We start from the raw sequence: 15,439 nt of genomic DNA, 5'->3' as shown, positions 1-15,439 counted from the left end.
AACACCTTCTTACCCATATTCCCCAACACTGGTGAAGGTGTGGTCTAGATGTTTCTCTTCTTAAGGATGCGAATGCTGAGGCATGGAGAGGACATGAACATACCCAGAAGACCCTGATTAGCAACTACTAGAGGTGGGTAGCAGCCCCATTGCCATCTGACCACAAGCATGGGGTCTTGGAATGGCATCATGTGGCTACTTTTGTGCAAGGTGAGACTGCAGGGATCTGGAGATGGATGATGGAGAATGCTGGAGAGGATGGTGCTCAAGTATTGTGGGTAGCAGGCTCTTGGGAGGGCAGGGAGGGCAGGGCTCAGATGAAGCAGCTCTGCCCAGCTGGCTTCTCTGCATGATGCTAAGCTCTTTGAGGGAAACATATAGGACTGAGGACAGGTATCTACTTACTGGCATAGGGTGAGTTGGCAGCTGAGCCATTGAGGAAGGTTGGGGAGCCACCCAAATTGGACATGGCAGCAGAGCCGTAACCATTCATGCTCGTGGTGACAGAGTTATAGTTGGTCTGCTGGGGGGTGGTGCTCGGCACATACCCGTGTGGTGACACGCTGCTTGAGTTGCGGGTGAAACCTGAAAAGTCGGGGCAAAACCAGGCGTTTAGTTGATGGCATTCTCGGGAAACCTGGGGTATCAGGGAGGAACATCTCCATTATACCCCTTCATGGCAACCCAGAGGGAAAAGACCTGGTGATTCATGTGCATGGGTTGGTGGTGCTATCTCTGTGATTAAAATGGGAAGCTAGCAAAGACACATTTCTTAGGAGATCATAAATACTTAGCAGAGCTGTGAGAAGTGGCAATGCAGGGCCTATAAATTATCATTTTGGAGCAGGAATAAATCCCAATCTAAGAGATGTTCCCCCGAGTTAACAGGTCCCTCTTCCCTGGGCAAGAATGATGTGTTGTGGCCTGTGAGAACTTTAATTCCATCCCTCTTTGTGATCTGTCACTCATGATTTATGGGGGAAAGTTGGATGTAGAGATGGCTGCATGCATGCATGCATGCATGCATTCTTTCTAGCCCCCTACTAGGTCTCCAGATGTGAAACTAGAAACAAAATCTTAAAACAATATTTGATTCACACAAGTGAATAATCTCCTCTTTGGGAATAAAAAAAATATATATATGTATAAAATTTGATGTCAAGTAAATGGCAGAGGCAGGAGGGGTGGGAGATTGAGTTTGTCAAGGGGCAAGGGAAAAAGGCTCCTGACCTTGATTGGTGGCTTGTGATGCCTCAGAGACATTCACAGCCAGTTGTCCACTGAAGGAGTTCACCCCCATCATCCCTGCATGGACCGAAGTATTAGCAAGGGCTGGGAGCTGGTTGTGGTTGCGAGGGACACTGTAGAGAGCCTCTGCAATGTCGGCAGCTCTCTTCAGGATAATCTCCTGAAAAGTCAAAGGCACACATCATTGTTAGCTACCCTGATTCATACTCCCAACAGCCCCATCTTTTTGTGCTTCCTCCCTGCCAGATCCTGTGCTCAGGACCATCAGTGGTTAACCATATTTACTTTCTGTATGCCTGCTGATGCACCTGTGAGGTCAAGTTTCATCATCCTGACCACATCACAGTTGGGGAAACTGAGGCTGTGAAAGGCAGAGAGCTCACTCAACACTATTCATATCTTTACAGATAGAGCTGAGATGCAGAATGCCATTTGCTTGGCTCTGAAGCCTGTTGTTATCAGTGTAGGACAGTAGTGTGGGATTTCCTTTCTCCCCCATGCATAGGAAGTCAGGGCCTGTGAATCACGCTCCCTTGCTGCTGTGCAGGGAAGCCAAAGTCTGAGGATTAATACAACTGTTTTCTGAACAGTGACCTCAGGAGAGCTGGGGAAGGAGTGGGATTGGTCAGAGTCAGGTTCCCAAGCACCTTCAGTTCTTTGCATATAATTCTCTATGAAGCATGAACGGTACTATTCAGGCCTCGTTCTATATTTTAGGAGAAGAAATTAAACCCTCCCTTCTAAATTTGCTGAAACTTGAGAAAAATACAATAAAATACAGTAGCTGTCTTCTTCAGTTATGAAGCACACTCCCGGGGGAGATTAGTTTTTAAATGGAGGACACAATAGGAAGAGCAGTGGATTTGCAAAAGCAGGAAGGACTGAACAGTACTGTGACATGTCACATCCCAAATCTTAGATGCTTAATACATGAGTATAGCTTTCATAGCATTGTTATGCTTTTCATACAATAAGGACTCTGAGATCTTTTACTGAATGAGGGAGCACTTCATTAAGTTAGAAACCTGGAACACTCACCTGGTTGTTGTGGGGCATCCCATACAGGGCTTCAACAAGATCTGCAGCCCTTTTAAGGATCACTTCCTGTCAAGAAAAACAAAAGATAGATGTGAGCTTCTAAATGATAACAGGATGTCCTTATCTTGTCACACGACAGCATCCCCATCCTTCTAGCTATCCCTTGCCAAGGCACAGTTGTAAAAACAGTAGCTTGGGGACCCCAGGAATGATATTAAGTCACCAATTTATCCTTGTTCACATACACACTTAATTGAGTCAAAAGGTGAGCATCATTGGAACTGTAAGATAAAATACATCACTCAATCGTCTGGCGCAGGCACGATAAAGCACTCATATGTTTATTGCTGAATACAATTGCGTGGTCATTTACTAGATTACTATAATCGATGCCATTCAGCGCATGGTATGAATCCCTAGATGTGTTTATTTTGTACTTAATTGCTTATTCCAGAAACCATGACCTTATCAGACGGGTTGTTTTCAAGGAATTTCCAATCAATCTTCAGCCACTAAAGAAGCATGCGGCCTTCAGCTTCCTTTGTTTGTCTCTCTTGGATGGCAGAACTATGAGGACATGAGCCAGGAAGCTCACACACTGAAGGAATACAATGTCGATCAGAGGCCCTTGCCCAAGGAGTCTCCTGCCCCTAGAAGCCCCCACTGTGCCAATGTTCATGACCAATATCCTTGATTTCTCATACTGCAATCCTTTGCTGTTTCTATAGTGTTGGTGTTTCTTCTTTTCTTGTTCACTCATCCCCCCTCATAGGTCGCTGCCTTGCTACTCATTCAGCTTGGAGAAAAAGTAACTTGCTCTTCTTACTAAGGTAGACTTCCACGTTTGACTTGCCTGGAGCTAATTAATGGGTGCACTCTATAGAAACACACATTCAGACACACATAAGCCATTCTTTCTCCATTTCACCTAATCTGCCTATAGATTGATCTACACTGGCCTGAGGAGAAGGCGGTAGCAACATTAGGGGTGGAGCTGGTAAAAATGGGGCCTAGCAAAGAGCCACATCCAACAATGTGACATAGAGAGGGGACTTCTCCAAAGGTTTGTTTACTGTAGTTCAGTGTTGGTAAAGTTGCAAATGGAAGTATAACTTTAAAATCGGATGACTTGGAGTTCGGAATGGGAAAGCGGTGCTATTCCATTTTCATTCGCTGCAGACACTGATCAGAAAATAGGGCTATAATTGCATTCATTTCGCTGTCACCGTAGCCTCTTCAAAAATCCTTGAACAAATCTTTAAATGACAAGCTTTTAGATATATATTAGCATTTTTTCAATTCAAAATTCTCCACAATATAAGATAAAACAGTTGTCATACTGAAGTAACTACTTATCACATATATAATGTCCTAAATTCAAAAATGAGATAGAAGATTTTCCAGTTCTTGATAAACACTGATGTTTGCCTTTAGCAGTCAGACCCCCTTTTCTAAAACAATTCAGTTGTTTCTCATGTAGGGGGTGGAAAGCACAATATAATCGATGGAATCTAAACCAATATATCTAAAATCATTGTTTTACTTTTTAATGCAAGCTACAGATAATTTTCTACTTTTTGTTTGCAGTAGTATCTGACCATAGCAGTTAATAATTGACCACAGCATGGGCACACTAAACCTTATCCCCAGCTCAAATTCAGCTAGTGCTGCTTTCATCAAAATCTTGTGGCTTTATCTGGCTCTGAGAAAAGATTAAAACAAAACAGCATCAACTTAGTTCATTTATTAAAAGATTTGCTATCTCTGCATCTATGGTCACGTATTTCTCCAAATAAATATTTATGCCAGTGTCTGGGCTCTGCTGGGAAGGCATTTCTCCTTTGCATTTTTGAAGAAAAAAATATGTAAATCTCCTGTTTGTCAAATGTATGATGCAATATATATATATAATTTTATGTAAATATATAACAAATATAATATAATTATATATATAATTTTATGTAAATATATAACAAATATAATATAATTATAGTTATATATATTAAAAAATAAAGTAGTCAATCTCAGCTTTACAACACTGTAATCAGAGATTGTAGCCACACTTCTTGTTTTCATTAATTTCACAAAACTGGGGAGTGAGTTCAGAAGGAATGCCAAAGTCTTAGAAGATTTTATAAATCTGAACTATTACAATTTTGGTGACCAAGTTTTTCAGTGATGTGGCCAACCTGGTAGTTTTTTTAATGCCAGGGGTTGGTCATTATTTTACCATTTGAAAGAGAAGGACATGGATTCTCCCTCCCTCCCAACCCCACACACATACACACACTGGATCCTTTTGATCCTCGGTATTGCTGTCTTTGATTCATGATGGTGGAGCTTGTTTTTCTAGCCTAGCACATGGTCACAGGCATGGCATCAGCATAATGTCTCTTCAAACCATCACCTGAATTTCAAGGAAAATGAACCTAGATTTCTTGTCCAGAAAGCTATGTCCTTAAATGATACCTCACCCATATGAAAATGTCCTTCAAGGTAGTATCAAATGTGGGGTTTTAGGGAGAGCCACATTTAGTTTAGCCCTGCCAATGTGATTAGACTTCTGTTAGTTATTTGTGCAAATGGGAAGGAAGAAAGACATTCCTGGGTCCTCCCTGAGTTAGTGCCACAGACCTGCAAGGTGCTTGGATTTCGGTGACCAGAAAATTGCTCTCACCTCCATGTCATTACGTTCCCAGTGAACTAGCCCCCAAGCGTGTTTGTGTTGGGGATCTAATATATTGCCTTTCAATCAGAGCTGAGAGCCACTGAACACAGAGACAGAACATGACGAGCAGGTCAGGAAAGCAATAAAGATTTTACAGAGCTGTCCAAGGTGCTAAATTTACTCAATAATGGGTTTGGCACCATAGTGTTAACCTCTCATTTACTACCAGTTTGAGGGACTAAATTGAAGTAGCTGACTTCATTTACCTTGAAATGTATATTTTATGACATTATGTAAGTAGATTGAAAGGGCACTGCAGTTTTAACAATTTAAAGGCTAAAGCATGTTTAAGATGAAACTTGAATATTTATTGTATATTGCACTTAAAGTATATAGAATGTTAAAATGTATTGATTAAATTTGTAAAAGGCATTATAAAAATGACAGGTAGTATAAGAGATGTATGTCTTTTAAAATCAAATTGATAGTGTATGCTATCTCTTCTGTGGCCACAAGTGTAATTTTTTTGCAGTTTTATATGGTAATTTGAAAAATCTCTAATTTCACATTAGGAAATGATTGAGCCTAAGATGTTTTTAAGAAAAGAAATTTCCCACCAGGGGAAAACTGCATATTTCATATAGTATTTTGTCTTGGAAATTATTCCTTAAGTCCTATTTTGGTGGCATTAGGCAGGAGTATAGTAGAAGGAGCCTTCAATTCTAATATTCAATTTCAATATTTCTGAAAAGAAAACCTACTTGACTGGCACTAAAATCTAATTTTTCAAGGCATTCATTTGTCAGAGAGATTTTCTCTTCTTTTCATAATGATAAAATATCCCCCTGCTCACATTTTTAAACACAAGGGCAGTGAGATTAGAGTCTTCCAACATAATTAATCCTATACTTGGATTTCAAAACCAAATCCCATTGGTGAATAAAAAAGACATTCACAAGTACCCTAAATATTGAAAATCTCCAGAGCCTCCTTTAAAGATTTAATGCTTGTTCTCCAACCAAAATTCTGAGTCAGACAGGTTTTTTGTTTGTTTGTGTGTGTGTGTGTGTGTGTGTGTGTGTGTGTGTGTGTGTATGTGTGTGTGTATGTGTGTGTGTGTGTGTGTGTGTGTTTCTCTGCATGGCCCTGAAGTTTTAAAGAAACAAAGTGTTTGCTCTTAAAAACACAAGCTCCCTTCTCCTATTGGGCAGTAGTCATGGAACAATGATTATAAAAATTGGGGGCTTGTGGGGAGGGGCTATGCTACAACATCTACTGAGAGGTAACAGGAAAACTGAAGAGACTTGAAGAGGAGTAGTTTCCTAGAAAGAGTTCATGCGTACTTGCTATCACCTTCTCTTATGATTTGGGACCACCGTAGCTGAATGGGCTACAAAGGGAAATTCTGTTTTTTCCGTGTTGTAAGCTAGTCGGGTAGTGAGTAATTTCTGAGCTACTTGTGGCCTCAGTTATCACCTGTGAGTGTCATTGTTCAGCTGCCTTGAAGACCCACTACCCTCCCAGAACTGAGCTTCGGGGTTATCCATGATTGCCTTCATCCTCTGGTCAGTCTTCTCTAGCCAATCTTCTTGCCCTGTGGTGCTGGAGAGCTGTTTTCAGTTTGGGTCTAGGCAATCCTGAACCTAGAGGCAGGATGGTGGGCTTCTTCTCTGTTATCTCCTTATACCATTGTTGCTGCCTTTCCTTCTTCGGGGAAACCACTTGCAATGCCTCCCACTCCCCCTGAAACTGGAGGTACCAGCAGTGATGTAGTAATGGCAGAGCAAGTGGAATACAAGCTCATCCAGTCTTCACAGAGAGCACTTGGCAAGTGAAGAAATGGAGACTCAGAGAGCTCACTCAATTTTCTCCGAGCGTCCACAGCTGAGCAGGAAGTCAACCCCAGACCCGGTACATTTAAGAACTGGAGACCTTGACAGCTATTCTGATTCTTCAGAAATGATTGCAGCTTTTCTGCTACCCCAGTCATTCAGCTCTGTCTTTCCTCTCGAAAACAGTGTTGACCATACCACCAAGAACTGCATAGAATATATGTCATAAGATGTCTGGTCTGAAAGATGCAAGCCTCCATTGGCCACCACTAGATGATAGACTCTTTAAGGCCCTGGGTTCACCTTATTCTCCTTTAAGCTCCTGGAACAATGTTCAATAAAATCCAGGCCCTGAGAGAGTTCCTGGGGAAGAGTCCATTCTAAGACTCCATCACTGATCTTCTAAAAGTGCACATCAAATTTATATTAATACACCAGTCACATATTTACTGCAATTCTTAAAAGCACAAGAGTGAAATTTGGTGTTCTATTTGGTTCCTGGCTTTTTAATCCAACATGTAAATTCCCAGAGGTTGAGTTCTAATCACTGTAGTTTTTTAATATCATTTTTTCTCTTATGAATTTGCTCTTTCATGCCTGCCAGCTTGTACTTACATTTTTAATGTTGTGGTTAATAGAATAACTGTGTTAGGACATTATCTCAGGTTATAGGCATCTAGCAGCAATGAGCCTGGTCTTGGTATATATCAGCTTGTTATTAGCTACAGTCTCAAGCCCTAAAAAAATACACAGTTCTTTACACATTCACAGAAAGCCACCTCAGTGACCTGGAATGTCATGTCAAATATGCAGAGACAGCCAGCTCATCTTTCACTTCACCACAGTAAAATCCCTAGAGGTTATTCCCCCATCCATGGGAGTCTCCTCTTTATCATTTGGCCTCAGATGTACAGCTAATAACCCAAAGGGTGAGGTTGTGTAATTGACTACACATGCATTTACTTGTAAATCCAGCTCCATGTTCTGAGTAACACAAACACTGATGAGTCGGGAGATGGCCAGAACTTACTTCCTGTCATGGCACATACAAGTCAACTCCTGCAGCTCAGGGGTAACCACTCATTAACTCACATAGTTTCAAGTTTCAGGATTAGATTTTTGAGACTCTGCAAACTCATAAGGGATTCCTGGATTATAGGCGAGGACAATATATGCTACTTCTTATACTACCCCAACCAGGAGCTTAACATTTTGAGGGAAGCAGAAGACAACAGAAGAGAAACATGACAGACTTCAATAATCAAAACCAAATTGATTCAAGTGATTCCTGAAGAAAAGAAAAAAAGCCCAATAATTTCTTGTCACCCCACATCCCTCTGACCCCCATTTATCACCACCAATACCCTTTTTCTTATCAGGGAACTCAGAATGTAGTAGACCAGATACCAGCAATATAAAGCAAAGCAGAATGTCAGAGTCCCTCCTGCTTTGAGAATGAGAATTGGTTTCACTGGGTGCCCACTGCAGAGTTCATTGAAGGGCCCAAATTTTGCCCAGCTCACTAGCCTTGTGGGCGCTGGCTCCCTTCTTGCTTCAGAGAGCCTGGGTAACACTGCTGATTGGGAAGCTCCAAAGCTGAAGATTCAGGTTAGAAGCTTGCAGGAGCCTTTCCATACTGGATGCATCAAGCAATAAACACCGGTTGTATTGCAATGTGTTTCTTTAGAGGATAGGTTTATATCCTGACTTCCTCTATGTTTATTCAGCCAAATGGAAAATTCCACAATGGGAGCCTCTGCATTCTAAAAAGTCAAAATAATGAGGGCCGTGAGGAGACGGGTGAGACAAACCAAAATAATGCTTGGGCACTGTTCAGTTCCCTATCCTCTGAGACATTCCTCACATTTTTTCATTTTTCTTGTAATATGAAACTTCTTGAAAAAGAGCTTCCCGCACATCATTAGAGGCCCTTGGTGTCACACTTTAACACTTTTTACTCAGAAGCCCTGTGACTGAGAAGAGTCACTTACATTTAGCATGGATATAATTAAGCATGTTTCTGTTGAAAGGGGCACTCTCATTATGGCTAAGGACCACTTTAGAGTAAATTGAAATGGAAAGGAATAGCACAGAGGAGGTGGAGGTAGCAAGTGGATATTTCCAGGGACGCATAAAATGCCAAATGTGTAACAATTAGATTTTACAGCTCTGCACTCTAAAGACTTCAAAGTGTTTTATTATATAAGAAGACTCAGCTGGTGCTGGGGAGATGGCTCAGTCAGGAAGGAAAGGGCTTGCCTCACCAGCATGAGGACCTCAGTTCGATCTCCTGCTTCTATGTAAAGGTTCACTTGGGTGTGCCTGAATCTCCAGAGCTTGAAAAGCAGAGAAGAATAGATCCTTGGGACTCTCTGGTCAACCAGCCTAGCTAATTGTGGAGTCTGGAGTTCAGTGAGGGACCATCTCAAAAACCTCAGAAAGTGAAGAAGACATTTAACCTCAACCTCTGCTTTTCACATGCAACATGTGTATGTGTAACCACACACATATATCAACACACACACACACACACACACACACACACACACACACACACACACACACGATTTTTCTTCTCCATAAATAATGGCTCACCTGAACCTATGATTACCCTACAGAATATTCTGCTGAATAACTTATCATCTTTTAAAAAATTCAAATTCCAAAATCTGTATTCATTTCCATCATAAAACCATTAAGTTTTTTTATCATATGTGTGCGTGTGCATGTGCGTGAGAGAGAGAATGAGAATGAGAATGAGAATGAGTATATGAACATTTGTACGGGTGCCTGAAGAGGCCAGAAGAGGGCATCAGATCCTCTGGAGTGGGAGTTATAGGTGGTTGTAAGCTACCTGATGTTGGTGCTGAGAATCAAACTTTGGCTCTCTGGAAGAGCAGCAAACATTCTTAACCACTGAACCATCTCGCCAGCTTCCAGAGTTGTAAGTATTTAGAAAAGAGTCTACTGTTACTACTACCAAGGTCCAAGGCACACAAAGCATCCTAGTGTAGAGAAAACACAGGGGAGATTTGTGTTTCTATTCTGGCTTTCTGATGATTTTGTGTTCAGATTAGGTGACAGCTCTCCTACTTCCCAAATGTCTTAATATGAGTAGAAATGCAAGTGGGGTTGGAGATATACCAGAAGGCATGCTTCTGTTATAATCAGGGTGTAGGAGCCTTCTGAACCATGTGAGATTAAAATCTGTTATAAGCTAACATGGCTGGATCCACGTAAGACATCCCAACTTACATGATTGACTTTTACAGTGGAGAGAAAAAGGCTGTTTTCAAGCAGCCGTTATTGCCTCAATGGAAAAAAAAATCAATGAAAGTGAAATGAACAAGAGATTTTGTCTGAGCTGCAGTTAATACCACTGAAGAGCTATGGATATTAAAAGGTCAACAAATAAATTAGCCAGAGTGTTATGAAATGAATGATTTGGCTTATAATTTTATTGAGTGAAAATTGTTCCCTGCCTATTAGACCAGGTAATTTTTATCTGGTGCCACAATGACTGTTCCATAAGCAATAATACAGTTGTAAGAGCTGCTGGTTCGATCGTGTGACCTCTGAGAAGCTGGCCAGGACAGCCGACTTCCCGATGATGGATAACATAACGTAGCTTGGTCTCCAGGAGGTGCCAAGCGTCCCTTCCTGCAAGGGATCTCATAAAAGAAACATTACAAGTTGATTCATTTTACCAAAACGTTCGACTTTTCGGGTGCCAGCAGTTTTGTGTAAATTGTGAAAACAGGCCTTTGCTGGGAAGAGTTACAACAATCGTTTTCCCTCCTCTTTTTTTGGTCGCTGGGCTTTCTCTTCTAAATGGTGTCATGGTAATTGGTGAATGGGAGCCTGGGGTGCCTCCTGCCACACATACAGTGAAGAATGGTAGCTGTGCCCTTGTGGATGTGACCTGCTCTGAGGTACAAAGTTGAACCCAGCAACCCCTGGCTGCCTCTTCTCATTGCAATTCATTGTGCTGGTTTAAGACCAGCGCGCTGGGTTAGGTCCTGCCGAGTGGCCTTGGAAATCGACTTTCTGATCAGGATAAAAGGCTCTCCTGAAAGAGAAAACTCTGGACAGAGATGCCTTTTTCAGGGGTAGGTTGTAAAGTGAGCACACGAAACAAAAGCTGCCTAGAGTCAAAATTACCCTTGAAAATCTTTTAAGTCACCTTAAAGTCACCAAGGCTGAGGCTTTTAGAGAAACACACACACACACACACAAAAAAAAAAAAAAGCCAAATATTATTTCTGTCTCTCTTTGTCTTTGGGGCCTGGCTTCCTTTCCCTTAGGGCAAGATGAAATTAATATCTAGCTTGAGAATAAAAGGCCTTGGAGTGAGCAAATGAGATGCCTGTCATATGGGCATGTGAAATATATATATATATATATATATGTAAATGTATATATGTATATGTGTGTGCAAAATGCACATGTGTTTACATTTATATTAAACTTAAGTGGTGGATAAAAATACAGTTGACTTTGGCTTTGTAAAGTTACTGAACAACGTTGGGTATTATATGTATATCTGGGTGAACCATATCTGTGAATTCTATTTCCCAAGGTTTAAGGGATGTTCTTGAATACATCTGCAACTAAAATCCAGTACCTTGGGGTGGGAATGTGGTTGTTTGTAGAGTTCTTGTCTAGCACGCATATAGCCCTGGGTTTGGGCCCAAAACTGCATAAAACTGGTTGTAATGGTATACATCTGCAATTCCAGAATTCAGAGGGAAAGGCAGGAGGATCAGAAGTGAAAGACCATTCTTGGCTATATAGCAAATTGGAAGCCAGCCTGGGATAAATGTCACCCTGTCTCCATAAAAATAAAAATAAATAAAATAAACAGGAAAAAAAATCCAGGGCCTTGAAAGGTGGAGAGATAGCTCCAAGGTTAAGCATGGGTACTGCTCTTCCAAAAGACTGGATTTCAATTTCCATGTTGGGTGGCTTACAATCGCCTCAATAACTAGCTCCAGGGGACCCAACACCTCGAGCCTTCATGGGCATCTGCATTTACTTGGACGGGAACAGGCACACACGTACATCTTTTATAAAACTGCAGTGCCTCTTGATTGTTGGGGACTCAGGACTTGTTGTTTCAATGCTTAATTCAGGGCTGAAGATAGTGAGCAGGAATTCTGACCTTGACTGTGCACCTATGGGTTTGAGCCTTGAAGATGATCCCCTGGTGGCTGGAAGATGAAAATGGCTTTGCCCCTTCCTTCCTCCTCCCATTCTTATGCAGGGTGGGTTAAACTAAATCTGTCTTCAGGAGCTCAGTGCTCAATGAGCACTTGGGAGGGTTCCAGAGCTCAGCTGGTGGGTAACTGTTCCTATGAGCCCTTACCACACAAACTGAACAGCCAAAGAGAAGGAATTCTTTCCCTGGATTGCCTGTGTGGGCCTCTAATTCTTGCTACCGCTTTCGCCTAGCTCAGCCATTTGTGAGCTAACTTTAGTCAATGCCACCACATCTCTCCTCCACCCAACTGAGCTTGAGGGATTTTGAGACTGGTATGCAAAACCTCCTCTCTTTAGAATTCCATTCTCTTCATTCTCAAAGGCAGTGCTTAGGGACTTGGGCACTAGAACTGAAGTTCAGTGGGCTTGGCTCAAGTGCACACTCTGCTACTCACTGTGAGTGAATGCCTTTGTTTCCTTATCTATAAAGCAGGGGCAATGCCAGTACCTGCCCCAGCAGGTCATACACACCGAGTGCTTACCAAGCACTAGCCAACAATATTGACAATCTCCACTTCTTTTACTGAGCACACTGGCAGACTGTACACATTCTTGTACTCAATTGTGTTATGACTGAGATGGAATCTGGTCTGTAAAACACTGAAGGCAATTATGAATGGACCAATGTTGAGATAGTATGGAAAGGTGGGAAGCCACTGCTCCCAGGCTGCATACACTGCAGTATTCAGGCTCTGCTTTCTGTATTGCATAAGTATCAGCAGCACATTGCTTTCCTCTCTGACTCTTGTTTGCTCATCCCTAAGAGGGACATATACCAGAAATAAGCAGAAAATTGTTGTGAAAAATAAGCCAGTAAAAGATAAAAATCATCTAAGCAAGTGAAAATTATCACTGTGTGAGGCTCATGTGACTTTTTGGTGAAAGTACAAGAATGTTGTTTATTGCATGAATTTGTATATGCATATCCACATGTGTATGGGTGTACACATGACAGGGTATGTGTGTAAGCATTCTTATGGAAGCCAAAGGGTAATGTCCGGTGTCTTCCTTGACTGCTCCCCACTTTGCTTACTGAAGGATCCCTTGCTGAACTTGGAGCTTGCCAATTGTCTACTCTAGCTAGCCCACTAGTCCTAGGGATCCCTTGCCTCTGCCCCCGTCTGCCTGGCTTATTTAAGTAAACTCAGTACTCAGACTTGTACAACAAGCTGAGTTGTACTGAGTCATCTCTGAAGCCCACTGCAGCCCCTCTCTCTCTAGATAAAATAAGTGTGCAAATGCAAACATCTATATACGACTTCAGCAGTGCCCAGATCTAGGCTCGACTCCCAAGATAGACGTTTAAGTATTAAGGAGAGCCAAGTTCCTGAGCTAAGCACATTATCAAAATGGGGAGATGGAATTTGCCTCTAAGTTTTCTGGCAGATGCAGGGGAGGGAGGAGAAAGTGGATGCCATTCCCTAGTTTGTGCTTTTGACAAGAGAATGCAGAGACAAGATGTTTCCTGGAACCAGACTCAAGGGTGCTTTTTTCCCCCCTCTAGGAATTGGATAGACCATAAGCCTGGCATGGATTTTGGTGCTTTGGTTTGCTCAAGGTCACTCATGTTTGCAGATGTAATGTTAATAAAGTTTCCTTAAATTAGGAAAGTAAGTAAACAGAGGGGATGGGAGAGGTGGCAGAGACAGTAGAACATGAAGACACTGGGTTCTCCTTTCACTGAACTCCTTAGTCATCCTCCTTTCCTGCTAGAAGGCAATGTGGTTATGCAAAGACTCCTTATTTGTATTTTCACTGATGCAACTGTGGGTTTTGAATTACTGATAGTCTGTGCATAAAGACTAAAACAATAAAAGCACAATTAGAATACATTGTACGCAGCCAACTCAAGCTTTATTTTGCCCCAGCTCTGTATGTATGATAAATCACTAACCATGAGCGCTCTTTAGGGAGGGTGATTTTGGGTCTCATCTCTCCACTAAGCAAAAATGGTGCTTCTGACTGGAATGTGAATTTCAATTTTGCAAGTGTACAGTTGAACTGAATAATCTTTGGCACAATGCAGTGCACAACTGAGCCACTAAATGGCTGATTTACTAAATTATTATTAGATGAGCCCTTGCTGTTCCAAATGAAAGTGCAGTCACTGACTTCCTCCATGGTGAGTTCAAATTGTTCTGTGTTTAAATATTCAGCATGAGGCTAATGTGAACTGATGAAATGAGACGATAAACATTCACTTTCGATACAAAGAGAGCGGCAGAGAGGCAGCACATCATGAGGCCCTTGGAGGTGAAAATGATTTACACTTTAGGATGTAGCTGACGACTTCCATTACTTTAAGGTACTCTTAATTAGCCCAGCATTTGAAATGACTGATTCCAGTGTTCAAGTAGGAGCAGCTTCGTGGGGTCTGAGATTTTCTAATGGCAGTGAAGGAGCGGCTCCCATGAGGCTGTGCGGCTGCTTCAAAGGGAGTCCAAACCTAGAGCGACACCATGGTTGGCTGGCTCGCCAGCACCAGCAGAGCCATGTATCTGAGCAACTATAGTGACTGACATTCAGTGTGTGTTTTAGATTCATCCAAAGGGTCTATGACCCATGTGTCCTGCGATCCGCCCCTCTGCACCCTATGCCCATGACTAGCCACATTTCAATCCATAGCCCCGTGGACACCCAGCCACAATCTCAGTGGCTCCCTTACTGACACCTGCTGGAATCAACTACCACCTTCACGTCTTTGGACAAATGGAAGCCCTCCTGTCTCCTGTCCCTTTTGAGGCCAGCTATAGGCAAGCACTTAGAATATTGTGATCACTTACAGTAGATTAGAATTTTTTATTGGCGCCATGTTGCCATAACAACACGAAGACAGCAGATGACTTAAGCTAGGCTTGCAAAGCACAAGGCTGCTCATCTGGCAGTTAAAATGAATACAGTTCATTTCACAAGTTTCCCATATGGACTCTTAGTGTATGGTAATGAGGAGACCATATGGTGAGAGAAAATGCTCTGAGAACAATTGGGATCCAATGGCTGAGTGAGAAGTTAGAAGAGACAGCCGAGTGAGAGATCGTGGTGTGCTCTTGGGGGTTCGAGGTTTGGCTAGGGTTTGGGGGGGATGACTGTTTCCCAGAGGGGTTTTGAGTTTCTTAATCCATTCCTTAATATGTCGGCTGTGTGAAACGACAAACATCTTGCAAATTTTGCAATATCATCCATCACAGACTGTCAGCAGTGTTTGCAGATTTGACTTGCAAGATCCTTTAAATGTGTTGTTCTTAAAAGGCAACAGTACCAAGTTTTTAGACAAAGTGCAGGAGAATTTAAGCACTTCTGACAAGCTGAGACATTAGCAGTAATGATTTTAAAAACACTCGCATCTTTTGCCTGCATGTTTAGCTGTAAATAATGCTAGGATGTATAAAAGCTT

General features: G+C 42.0%; 1 protein-coding gene across 9 annotated transcripts in view; it reads right to left on the bottom strand.

Moving 5' to 3' along the window:
- Positions 1 to 15,439, bottom strand: part of Ebf1 (EBF transcription factor 1) — a 389,332-nt gene that overhangs the window by 12,703 nt on the left and 361,190 nt on the right. For all 9 annotated transcript variants that reach the window (XM_042283866.2, XM_042283865.2, XM_042283864.2 and 6 more), the window contains 3 exons: positions 2,287 to 2,352; positions 1,231 to 1,408; positions 406 to 585 (listed from right to left, as the gene is read on the bottom strand). In XM_042283866.2, the coding sequence (XP_042139800.1) occupies positions 406 to 585; positions 1,231 to 1,408; positions 2,287 to 2,352 (424 nt within the window). The remainder of the gene's footprint in view (positions 1 to 405; positions 586 to 1,230; positions 1,409 to 2,286; positions 2,353 to 15,439) is intronic.

This window comes from Peromyscus maniculatus, chromosome 8 (assembly GCF_049852395.1).
Source record: "Peromyscus maniculatus bairdii isolate BWxNUB_F1_BW_parent chromosome 8, HU_Pman_BW_mat_3.1, whole genome shotgun sequence".
Lineage (NCBI taxonomy): Eukaryota > Metazoa > Chordata > Mammalia > Rodentia > Cricetidae > Peromyscus > Peromyscus maniculatus.
The sequence above is the reverse complement of the archived record's forward strand: the minus strand, read 5'-3'. Positions and strand labels throughout refer to the sequence as shown.